General features: G+C 35.4%; 1 protein-coding gene across 2 annotated transcripts; it reads right to left on the bottom strand.

Moving 5' to 3' along the window:
- Positions 1 to 2,800: 2,800 nt before the first annotated feature.
- Positions 2,801 to 11,704, bottom strand: LOC102586852 (phosphatidylinositol/phosphatidylcholine transfer protein SFH9). Of its 2 annotated transcripts, none has more exons than XM_006356715.1 (16): positions 11,602 to 11,704; positions 11,375 to 11,459; positions 10,958 to 11,255; positions 8,860 to 8,959; positions 6,962 to 7,228; positions 6,800 to 6,877; positions 6,610 to 6,711; positions 6,478 to 6,527; positions 6,276 to 6,375; positions 6,091 to 6,183; positions 5,911 to 6,003; positions 4,644 to 4,731; positions 3,584 to 3,963; positions 3,411 to 3,485; positions 3,151 to 3,329; positions 2,801 to 3,056 (listed from the first exon to the last, which is right to left on the bottom strand). In XM_006356715.1, exons 2-15 carry the CDS (start codon positions 11,379 to 11,381, stop codon positions 3,279 to 3,281), a joined length of 1,782 nt encoding a protein of 593 aa, XP_006356777.1. In that variant the 5' UTR covers positions 11,382 to 11,459; positions 11,602 to 11,704; the 3' UTR covers positions 2,801 to 3,056; positions 3,151 to 3,278. The 2 variants fall into 2 exon arrangements, with proteins under 2 accessions (XP_006356777.1, XP_006356778.1); XM_006356716.1 differs by having other exon boundaries at positions 3,184 to 3,329.
- Between the last annotated feature and the right edge of the window lie 250 nt (positions 11,705 to 11,954).

The following is an 11,954-nucleotide window of genomic DNA, read 5'->3' as shown; positions in this document are numbered from 1 at the left end:
CTTTAGGAACTTTGAATAGTTGTTTGAACAACAAGTTACATTTACACACCATTAGTGCCAATATTGGCATGTTGGGAACAATGAAAGAAATAACTTATTAGTCTTTCTAAGGTAAGTATTATTTTTTTCTTTCAAAAAAGAATAAAGAAAGAATCATGGTAACCATTCGAGCTGACGAAATTAGTAATATTATTCGTGAACGTATTGAACAATATAATAGAGAAGCAAAGATTGTAAATATCGGTACCGTACTTCAAGTAGGCGATGGCATTGCTCGTATTCACCGTCTTGATGAAGTAATGGCGGGTGAATTAGTAGAATTTGAAGAGGGTACAATAGGCATTTCTCTGAATTTGGAATCAAATAATGTTGGTGTTGTATTAATGGCGACGGTTTGTGGATACAAGAAGGAAGTTCTGTAAAAGCAACGAGAAGAATTGCTTAGATACCCGTGAGTGAGGCTTATTTGGGTCGTGTTGTAAATGCCCTGGCTAAACCTATTGATGGTAGAGGTGAAATTTCAACTTCTGAATTTCGATTAATTGAATTTGCCGCCCCCGGTATTATTTCACGATGTTCCGTATATGAGCCTCTTCAAACCAGACTTATTGTTATTGATTCGATGATCCCTATAGGACGTGGTCAACGAGAATTAATTATTGGGGACAGACAGACCGGTAAAACAGCAGTAGCCACAACTACGATTCTCAATCAACAAGGTCAAAATGTAATATGTGTTTATGTAGCTATTGGGCAAAAAGTGTCTTATGTGGCCCAGGTAGTAACTACTTTACAGGAAAGGGGAGCGATGGAATACACTATTGTGGTAGCTGAAATGGCAGATTCCCCTGCTACATTACAATACCTTGCTCCTTATACAGGAGCAGCTCTGGCTGAATATTTGATGTATCGTGAACGACACACTTTAATCATTTATGATGATCTCTCCAAACAAGCGCAAACTTATCGCCAAATGTCTTTTCTATTACGAAGACCGTCCGGTCATGAAGCTTATCAAGGAAATGTTTTTTATTTGGATGATCTATTCTCTTAAAAGAAGGTTATAAGAATGACCCAATTTGTCCTTGTGTATTTATTAGAAGGTCTTGATCTGAATTTGTCATAATAGTTATATATGTTGATGACTTGAATATCATTGATATTCGTGAAAAGCTTTCAAAAGACAATAGATGTTTGAAAAAAGAATTTGAAATGAAAGACTTTGGAAGACAATTTTGTCTTATCTATAAATTGAGCATTTTACAAATGGAGTATTTATTCATCAATCAACATATACTAAAAATATTTTAAAGATATTTTACATGTATAAAGCACATCAACTAAATGCCTCAATGATTGTCAGATCACTTGGTATTAATAAAAATTCATTTCGACCTTATGAGAATGACGAAGAACTGGTTGGTGCTGAAATATCATATCATAATACAATTGGTGCATAGATGTACCTTGCTAGTAATTCTCGACCAGATATATCTTTTTCTGTAAATTTATTAGCAAGATTTAGTTCTTCCCCCTACACAAAGACACCGGAATGATATTAAACATGTATTTAGATACCTCCGACGGACTATTGATATGAGACTATTTTATTCAAAAGAATTCAGTTCACAATTAATTGGCTATGCAGATGCATGATATTTGTTGACCCACATAAAGATCGATATAAAACATGATATTTATTTACATGTGGAGGTACAACTATATCACGGCGTTCTACAAAACAAACTATAGTTGCTACTTCTTCAAATCATGCAAAGATAATAGCCATCAATGAAGCAAGTCGAGAATGTGTGTGGTTGAGATCAATAACCCAACACATCCAGAAAACATGTGACTGTGCTTTAAATGGAGATATCCCAACAACATTATATGAAGACAATGTTGTGTGTATAGCTCAACTAAGAGAAGGATATATCAAAGGAAATATAACAAAACATATTTCACCAAAAAAAAAAATTTACTCATAATCTTCAAAAGAAGAGTGAAATAGATGTTCAACAAGTTCGTTCCAACAATAATTTAGCAGATATGTTCACCAAGGCATTACCAACTTCAATTTTTACGAAGCTGAGATACAAGATTGGAATGTGTCATATTCGAGATATTAAGTGACATCTTCATAGGGGGAGTAAAAAATGCGTTGCACTCTTTTTTCCTTAACCAAAGTTCTATCCCACTCGATTTTCTTGGTAAGATTTTTAATGAGGCAGCAACCAATGTGTATTACAAATAATTATGTATATTTCTTTTCTTATACATAAACATCCAAGGGAGAGTGTTATAAACAAGTGGATGTCCATAGAAATCTACCTTCACAGTAGCATGTTAACATCTCCGAGTAAATTTCACCCCTATATAAAGGTCATTACACTTTAATGGAGACATACATAGACTGAAAAGAAAATTACTTATCTCCTCTTTCTTATACTATTACTTGTCTCTTTCTTTCTTCTTTTAACTTTTATAACAAAACTACTTTGTTTTAATCAAAATACTCACAGTAACATGATTTCAGATTCCTCAGCATCCGTCCTGCCCCATTGCCATAGAGCTTCACAATGGATATAAAATCCATGCAAAATTGACTGTTTGTTGGGACTCCCTCTAAATCCATGTAGGTCGCTTCTATACTTGGTCACTTCAAAACAGAAAGTACCGAATCATGCCGCTTTGTACCACTTCCCACTGGGGCAGCATGTGAAAGGAACTAACTGACCCATTCAAGAACAGTACGCACAAATTTCAAATCATTATTTTCAATATATTGTTTGACAGTTGGTTTAAGTGGAAGTTGCTAAGCAATATTTTCATAACAAATTTGAGAATCTCAGACAACAAATTTGTTAGCTATGCATTAAATTCGCGGTCGTTCTGTACAGAAAATATGTAAGTGATGTCCAAAACTAGTTGCTCACACGTCAATTATGTACAAATAAGAATGCAATCCAACTATAACATCACGCTCCCGCCTCTAAAGAAAAATGAGGCAGAGTGCAACATTCTAGCAAAGCTTACTCAATCACCAACTCGAAAGCCTGGAAGAAACACAAAAGAAATGATACTTCAGAGGGAGGGAGGGAGATGGTAATGTAAATTCAGACACTGAATGTGGAAACTGATGGACATTACCCATTGTGTATATTTCCGGCATGGTCCTTTTACCTGCAAACTTCGTCTCGAGTATATACCAGGATTGAATCCAAATTGTTGACACATCTAAAGATCAACCTAAGACATCAATGCTGTTCCCACCCAAATCAGGTTTTGTATTGTGAAGGCCTGCCTCTCCGCCAACATGAGTTTGTCACCTGTTTGAAATGATACTCAGTAATCTGCACTTTATAACCTGTGAGCAGTGGTTTCAATAAGGTCTATGGAAGAAAGCGTACTTTCAATTTGTTCTCCTTCAAAGATTCCATGGATTCAGCAAGCTCTACTTGTTGCGATGCTGTTGCAAGTAGTGCCTAAAACAAAAATATTTGTTCCACTTTGTTAATGATAATTAAATAACTCTACAATTGGACAAAATGAACGTATCTGAAAACAGTGCATAGACCATTACTTTCTTCGTCCTCTGCAAGTCATACTCTATGAACTTTATGCGGTCCATTGAATCAAGCAGCATGAGCTCTTTTTCTGGAGGAATTTTGGTTGGTTTCTTCAACAAATCAGCTACGACGTTCTCTAAATGTTGCAACCTCTGACAGCATGGATGGAGGAGATCCTCCTTTTTCGGGGAAGAAACATTTTGCTCGGCTGAACTTGCATTCACTGATACCCGTCCATTTCTCAATCTGTTTGCATCACTATTCTTCACAAATAACCTACCCACCCCATGAAACAAGAAGCATATCCATGCAAGTGATTTGACCATCATATTAATCATCAAGCTAAAGATGGATTTCTCAGGCGACCTTCTTTGTACTGATACAGTAGCTCTATCTGTTGCAAAGAGAATACAATGATTAGTCTATGATCCCTTAGTAATGCTTCTTTTCACAACAAACCAAAATCCTGTAGAAGTTCTAACGTAAAAAATGGCGAACAAACAAATTAGTATAGACAAGCTCCCTTTCCTCTTGAAAGTGAAAACGAAACGATGCACAAGGAAGATTTTGAGAAGGCTGGGGAAACAAAACTGCTTTTGGTGCAAGTGTTTGGAAGGCTATCAGAGCTCTATGGCCAATTTCAGCATAAAATCAAACTGCAGAGTTGAAAATAGGCAGAATACACCCTTTTGGGAAGACAATTGGTTGGGGCAAGGTACTCTAAAGCTATTATTCCCACATATTTACACTTCATACCAACAACGGAAGACCACTATTGATGAAGTGTGGACTACACAGGGATAGAATCTAAGTTTTAGGAGAATTTGAATGATTTGGAGGTTGCCAGATTTGTAGAATTTCATATAACACACTCACAATCAGTTCACAGGGATGAACCAGAATCACACGATCAAGATTGAATATGGTGTCTAGGGCATATGCTACAGAAACAAGGCAACATGTCCAAAGTAAAACTTGAGAAATTACTGATACCATACAAGTATAGAAAAATGTAATCAGTTGAATAATACAAAATGAAACTCGCTGATTGACCATAGAAATCAAAATTCTTACTTGGAGAATTCAAATGTTCATCTGTAAGCATAAGGCCATAATCTTCTTGAACTAAGCTGCCAAATGAAACAGATCTCCTAGTTGGTACCTAAAGCAATCAAGCAGGAGAGCTATGAATATAGAAATATATCGCAGAAACACAGAACATTGAGCATATCAAATTCGAGGTGGAAATTTTTAAACAAGTTTTTGTTTAGTGTTGTAGATCACAATTGATAACCAATTAATGGAGAACCAGATTCTACAAATCAGATTATAGCCATCCTCCAGTATATAGGGCTAATGATTGCAGTCAACTAAGGTTTACATAGAGTAAAGTGAAAAAACGAAAGAAAATACTCCGTCTATCCCATTAAATGGCAACTACTTTCATTTCGCAGTAGTTTAAGTAAAATTGATAGGTAGATGTTAAACTGTTTGAATAAGTTACTATATTCAATATGGCAGAAAAATATTAAAATAATAAGTTTATAATAAGAAAAAGGGATTTGGTTAAAGGCAAAGTAGAATAGCACGGATGTGCAATAGGCTCATGTCACCTGCTTGATTCTTGCCCCAGAACCAAGTTAGGTATTTAAGTGAGAAGGGTTGAGGAGCAAGCCCACTGAATTTTGAAATTGGAAATATCAGATTTCTTTTATCTCAAAAAAAATAAAAAAAATATCAGATTTCTCAGTTTAACAAAAAATGAAGTATAGTAATTTGGTTAGACATCACATCAAGTCACATTTTTTTTTTTCTATAAATGATCAGTAAAAAAAATAAGAAGTTACACTATTATTTTATATTGAACTAAATTCTTGGAGGGAGAAATTTTGTTTCAAGTGAAAAGGTCAAATTTTGGGACAGACCAAAAGAGAAACTAGTAAATTTTTATTGGGGCTGGAGGAAGTGCATTCCAAGGGGATACTCCTCCTCTGGCAAATGCAAAACATATTTACAAATTCACAAGGATGATGCATCTGTCATATCTTTCTTTGCAGGGGAACCATTTTGTGCACGATTAAACAATAATCCTTCTGTGCAATTTTTTGTTGCTAAAGAGTGTTCATTCAGTTTTCTCACTACCTTCCCTTCAATAATACAGGAAAGTTAATATCACACCCTAGAAAACTTTCTGGTCAAATTACCAATGTATATTGCAAATGATGATGAAATGGCTTACGAAATTGAGGTAACTCAAATGTAGATGTGTTCTCAACTTGGCATAAGCATAGATCAGAAGCTGGTAAACCATAAAAAGGGCAAACAGAGACTTGTTACTCACTTTGTCTGAAAGTTGTTTTGATTGCATGATACTGTAAGCCGAGACCCCCACTTCCACTTCAGATTCTGCCGAACCAATCTCATTGCGTAGTAACTGAGCACAGAATAATGGTCTCAAACACAATGCATCTCGAAGATAATTGGAAAGGCAGAACATAGTGCAGCTAAGCCACTATAATACCTGTGGAGAAACTGGTTTGATTTCGATATCACTATCGGAGAAGCTTGTAATTCTCCTGGGATAAAGTGCTTCACCATGTAATGCATGGACCAGCTGCAAGAATTTTTGGCATGATAAGTAAGAAATGTCTTGCAACGGATTATTACACAAAATCCTGAATGCCATTTCTACAGACAAAGCCACACCTTCATCAGCTCTGGATCATTCCAGGGTCCTTTATCAGACCTAAGACACCCATCTGGATTTGGGCATGAGCAGGTTCCTCCAAGAAAATCTGGCAATTGGCTGATCACAAACCAATGTACATTATGATGGAATTAACACAGTTTACTCAATAATCATACTTTGACAATATAGAAAATGACATTTTATCAACCATTCATATACCTGGGGTCTATGACTTCTGCTAAGTTGCTCTGGAATTTGTTTCCCAGTACCTGTTAATTGAACAGAGGCAATCAATGTGAGTTCACATGAACCTTAAAGACAACCATGCAGATAATGGAAGTGTTCCTTTACATGAATTTTTGCTGTTGTCTTTGGATCAAGAAATCCTTTTGCAGTATTCCATAGAAATCTGAATCCATTTCCAGCATTGACAATAAACATCTGGTGCAATGTCTGCAGAATAAAAAAGTTATTAGCAAAGGATCAAATAATTAAAAGGAATATAAAAAAAAATCATTTACTCTTCCAAACTGAAACTAACCTCTGGATAGTTGTCACCATCTATCTTTTGCATGCGCATGACCAAATCATGGGCAAGTTTCCCAAAACTCCGCCAATTCTACATTATCACAGAAAAGATGGTGCATATCAAATATGGAAACTAATGAAGTTTAGGTTGAATATCAAGTAATTCAATACTGACCAGTCCTTGTACATCCAAGATTGTAGTAGATGAATCTATATGCCTCCTAGCTGCGATCGAACATGCTGGAAATTTTTCAGCAAAAGTCCTTTCAAACCCTTGGATATGATACTTTAAGAACCTTTCTATTGTGGTAACATTCATAAGTTTAGTAGGTTCAATCTTGCCAAGTCTTTCAATATAGACGGGTCGTCCTCCTCTGTCTACACCATGGTAACCATGAGGGTAATAACGCTGAATTTCCTCATATTCCTCATAGGCAAAATCCTAAACATTTCAAGAATATAAATCAGAATTTAGACATCTAAAGACAAGAACATGTGCCTAACTTTAAATTATCAAAAGCTGTTTGTCATGTATGCATTTCAAATTTGGGACGGCAGGAACACTAAATGAAGACACACAGAGAGATAGGCATAGATGTACATATCTGATACTGTTTAAGACTTCCTTAGGATTTTAAACAAAAGATTGTTGTAATTCATTCAAGAAACATAAAAATATGGCAGGGTAGAAGAGGGAGAACCTCACTATAGTTTGACAAACTTTACAAATATTAGCATTAATGATGGAAGTACTTTTTTTTTGTGAAGAACATATATGATAGCATTTGACTCTGAAGCCTTAAAGCAACAACAACATACCCAATGTAGTCCCACAAGTGGGGTCTGGGGTAGAGTGTACACAGACCTTACCACTACCTCGTGGAGTAAGAGAGGTTGTTTCCGAAAGACCCTTGGCTCAAGTGTAGCAAATCCAAGAACAAAAAGTAAAAGAAAAAGACATAGCCAATAACAAGAATAACAGCTCACGTTCCACAAGAAATAGTGAAATAGAATGAATGGTGTCATGCAGTTTTCTCGAGAAGTATCAATTGAAAACCTGAATTGCAGAAATACCAATTTGGGTAACCAGTAACCACCATGTAACAATTATGAAAAAGTTGATATAACACGCCTAAATCCCTAATTAGGGTTGACTACATGAATCTATCATTCCACCTGTCATGTCAAGGGAATTCATCCTAATATCAGGCACCATCAACCTACACAACCCTCCTTCTTTACCCGGAATTGGGGCCAACAATGGTTTGCAGATATGTAAATTTATCACAGCAATGACAATGTAGCCACAAATTTTCCAACAATATCAGCTACAACTCAATCCCAAGCTAGTTGAGGTCATGAATCCTCATTATCATATGCTTCGTTTGAATCCATAATATTACAATATTCCATACTTAAAACTTATCTAACACTACGAGTTCTCTAATATGCTCTAATGACTATATACTAAGAGTACTCTAGTGAACAGTAGTCTTCAAGTTGATATCACCTATACAGATTTTCAACTTCCATTTTTCTTTATCTTTTGCTAAAGCTGTCTAGATTTCGAGATATTTTATACCTATTAATACTAATAAACGATTGCCTTCCATATAGAAAAGTTTCCAGTTTAACATCAATTGTTGAAATCAAATTATAACAATGTCATAGCTCCAGACAATTTACTCGCCACTTTGGGTAAAAGGTGGGGAAGGACTAAATACAATAAAAACAAGATAGGAAAGGGTTGTCAAATAAAATTTATATGCTGCATCAAGATTTGATAGATTTCAACTAGTATTACATACAAAGAAGCATTAAAAATTGGAATGCTTGGGTACATTGGCTCCTTCAAGATGTTGCTATTGTTCTAAAGATGTCAAACAGTTACTTCAATCATTTTGAAAAAACTAAGCTATAAAAGATGTCCAGAAAATGTTTAGCAGGGGGCTTTGATAACTTTATACCAACTATCATCATTTAGTGTACAGCTGATGAGCAACAAAACTTGCTGTTTTCTAGCAAAAGCAAAATACAGCAACATGCATGTAAATTGTGTGCAACAGAACCTACCTCTATAATCGTGTCTACTCCTTGTTCTTTCCTCCAGTTGAGCATTTCAGACCACATTAGCATGGCCTTATCAAGGTCAAATTTCCTTGCTTTTAGGAACCTGAAATGGAAAGATGCTGTCAACATGATAAAAGAAACAGCGTGACTAGAGAAACTGAATCATATTGTCTTACCGTGCATGAAAAAAGAAGAACAATTCTCTTACTGAAAAACATCTTTTCAAACTATTGTGAAGAACAACAACAACAATATACCCAGTGAAATCCCACAAGTGAGAGTATTGTGAAAGAAAGAGTAGACAGGAAATTAAGCAAACATATACGTTTGAAGAAAAATTGTTAGAGAAATAAGATTTGATGATCAAGAGGAGAAAGAATTATGTAGAGGTACTTCCAGAAGATAAAATATCTGGAGCACCATTTAATTTATCTTGTCTGTCATCAAAGAAAATATGCTGCCATGAGAAAAAATTGAGATCTATTTCTTTTTTGCTATTGTTTAAGTTTCAGAATTCAAGTTCCACATTGGTACACAAAGAATAGGTCTGTACCAAAAATCATGGTCTCAAACCGATGGTCGCCATAAAGAAACCTCCTATTGGTAATTGATAGGATTTCACCAAAAATAAAAAGCTGTAAACATGAAAAATTAAGCTCAGTATCAAGCTTGCCAAACTCTTTAGTCTTTGTTGAGATGAATGCAAGAATTTTGAAAATAAATTAACCATTTTTTTTTTATGACAAGGGAAACCCGCAGCCGCTACCATTTGGGTGCGCACAGGGTAAAACCCTGGCTCCTATGCAATAGCTCGCAAACCACACAGGAGATAAATTAACCATTTTATTCCATGATTATTGCCTTATGCTTGTATTTAGACAAGAGACGCTAGGAAAAGTTTTAATTAGTCTAAAGTTCTCAAAGAAGTCTATTTCTAATCCTCAAAAAGACAACATCTCAATTATTCACAAGCTACATGAATTATAATCAGGAAAGTAATGTGAAATATTTGCAGCTAGATGATTTAAAGTTATATAGCCCACTAGGATTTGGATAATCAACAGATGAATTCTGTTTGTAAATGGATAGACAAGGAGATATACTGATCTAGACAAGAAAACAACTAAGGTCAAGCATCTGTGTTCCTTAAATAGATAAAAACATGTGCCCACACCTTAGGTGTGATATCTGAATTAATATGCTCATTCATGGAAACAATCTTATAAATGGACAAAAAACTCATTAAAAGGTTTCTATTACCCAAATTCAAGACCCTTCCACCATCTATACCTGATATTTTTAGGAAGAGACGTCATGCTTCTATAATACTAATAAATAAAAAACTTCGGTACTCTTTCCTCTTTTTTTCCTTACCTCAATGGCAGTAGGTTAGATAATTCTTCTCCCTCAAATTTCTATCAGCAGTCACAAGAAAAGAGAGATAGACTAAACTGCTTGTTCTTAAGCTCTTTAGTGTCTTACTTTCGCAAGAGAAATGACCCTTCACATTGGAAGCAACCAAAACTTATTAAGGTCTTTATTTTCCTTAAACTTCTAAATTTACTTTCAGGAAGATTAAGCTCAGATCAAGTATCCAAAAAAGGTATAGGGACCGATGACATCCAAATTAATCCCCCAAGATCATCCGATTCACCTACAGCATTGGAGGGCGGAGGCTCAAAGAACATGAATTTAATTAACAAAGGAAGAATGTTTCATGAATCTTCCCAAGCTTCTTGTGCAACTGCATTTCGAAACTTCCTTAGCAATATATTTAAGATCCCCTCAAACATGTGTACTGTAGATTAATATCAACAATTTGAGTTACAAAACTACATCTACTATGAAGGCTACAGTAAAGTAGCGCTAGTGACTATTTCCCCAACTGGATTTGATCGCAGAACTTTACGGAAGGCATGACCTTGCATTGCAATCACATTTGAGACTTTGCTTACAGACAGCACCTCCAAAAGAAAACTTTTGTATTGATGTTTCCTCTATATTTTGCTTTACAGAGTTTTGTGTATTGATGTTTAATTTTTATTTGATGCAACAGAGAGCATAAAATACGGTTAATTCTTTCAGCTGATCTGCAAGTTACCTCAACATAGTATGATAGTCATCATGACGAGCCGGAAGGAGATCCTTTTCTATCAAGGCCTGGCGAAATGAATTCACTGCCTCCTCTTCTTTCTCGTCTCGAAAATCTTCCGTTGAAATGGAAGCAAATCGGCAATGAGCGACTCGTTTACTACGTCTTTTGAGCGAATGCGTTAGCTTTGTAGAAGCACTCATTGCCTTTTTTTTCAAAGATCTGATTCGAGTTCTTCTCTTCTCATCCTCAGATGCCTCAAAATAATATCTTTTTGTTCTTTCGTGATCGTGAATCCCAACAATTTCTATATATAAAAAAAAACATAAAAAAGCAAAAGGAATCGATTCAATTCTCAAATTCATTAAAATCCGAATCAAAATACGTGCAGCTGAATCCAAATTTGACAAAAAAAAAAAAAAAAACCTGGCATTATGTTTCTCAAATCCAAATTAATCCGTGATTTTGCATAAACCAATCCAGTTCTTCAATTTTGAATTATATCGTGAATCTGCAGAAATCAACATAAAATTTCAGATCTTCAACCAAATCATTCCCTTAGAGAAAAACTGGATTAAGGATCGGGATAAAATCATAAAACCGAAACGTTTTTTACATGATTAACAAGCAATTCATCCATTTCATGTGTATACCTTAGGAACACGGAATGTAGATGATCAATTGAATTCTCTCTCTCTCTCTAGCCTTTTGCTTCTATACAGTGTACGTACGTGTGTATAAATATATTAGCTAACTTTGCTTATATATATATATATATTTGTGTGTTGTGGGCAAAGTACAAATCTCGTGAATGCGTGGATTACGTTACTTTTTCTTTTACGAGGAGGAAGAGGAAGAGGAGTGTTTCTCTCACTAGGATTTATTGTGTTTCTCTCTCTAGAGAGATGGGTATAAGGCATTGGAATTGTCATTAAAAAGATGGAAGTAGCGTAAAACGGCCGCGTCGGTGGTGGTGGAACAATTGCTGTGAGTTCCGCCACATTTT

The sequence above is a fragment of the Solanum tuberosum genome, unplaced genomic scaffold (assembly GCF_000226075.1).
Source record: "Solanum tuberosum cultivar DM 1-3 516 R44 unplaced genomic scaffold, SolTub_3.0 scf00229, whole genome shotgun sequence".
Classification (NCBI taxonomy): Eukaryota; Viridiplantae; Streptophyta; class Magnoliopsida; order Solanales; family Solanaceae; genus Solanum; species Solanum tuberosum.
Note: the sequence above shows the minus strand (reverse complement) of the source record. Positions and strands in the feature narration are given on the sequence as shown.

Bases quoted from the DNA above. Each gene is read 5' to 3' on its own strand.
- LOC102586852 (XM_006356715.1), bottom strand. The intron at 6,004-6,090 runs GTATTATAGTGG...TTCTGTGCTCAG, and splicing joins TCAAACCAGTTTCTCCACAG to TTACTACGCAATGAGATTGG. The intron at 3,486-3,583 runs GTAATGGTCTAT...TTTTTGTTTTAG, and splicing joins ACTTGCAGAGGACGAAGAAA to GCACTACTTGCAACAGCATC.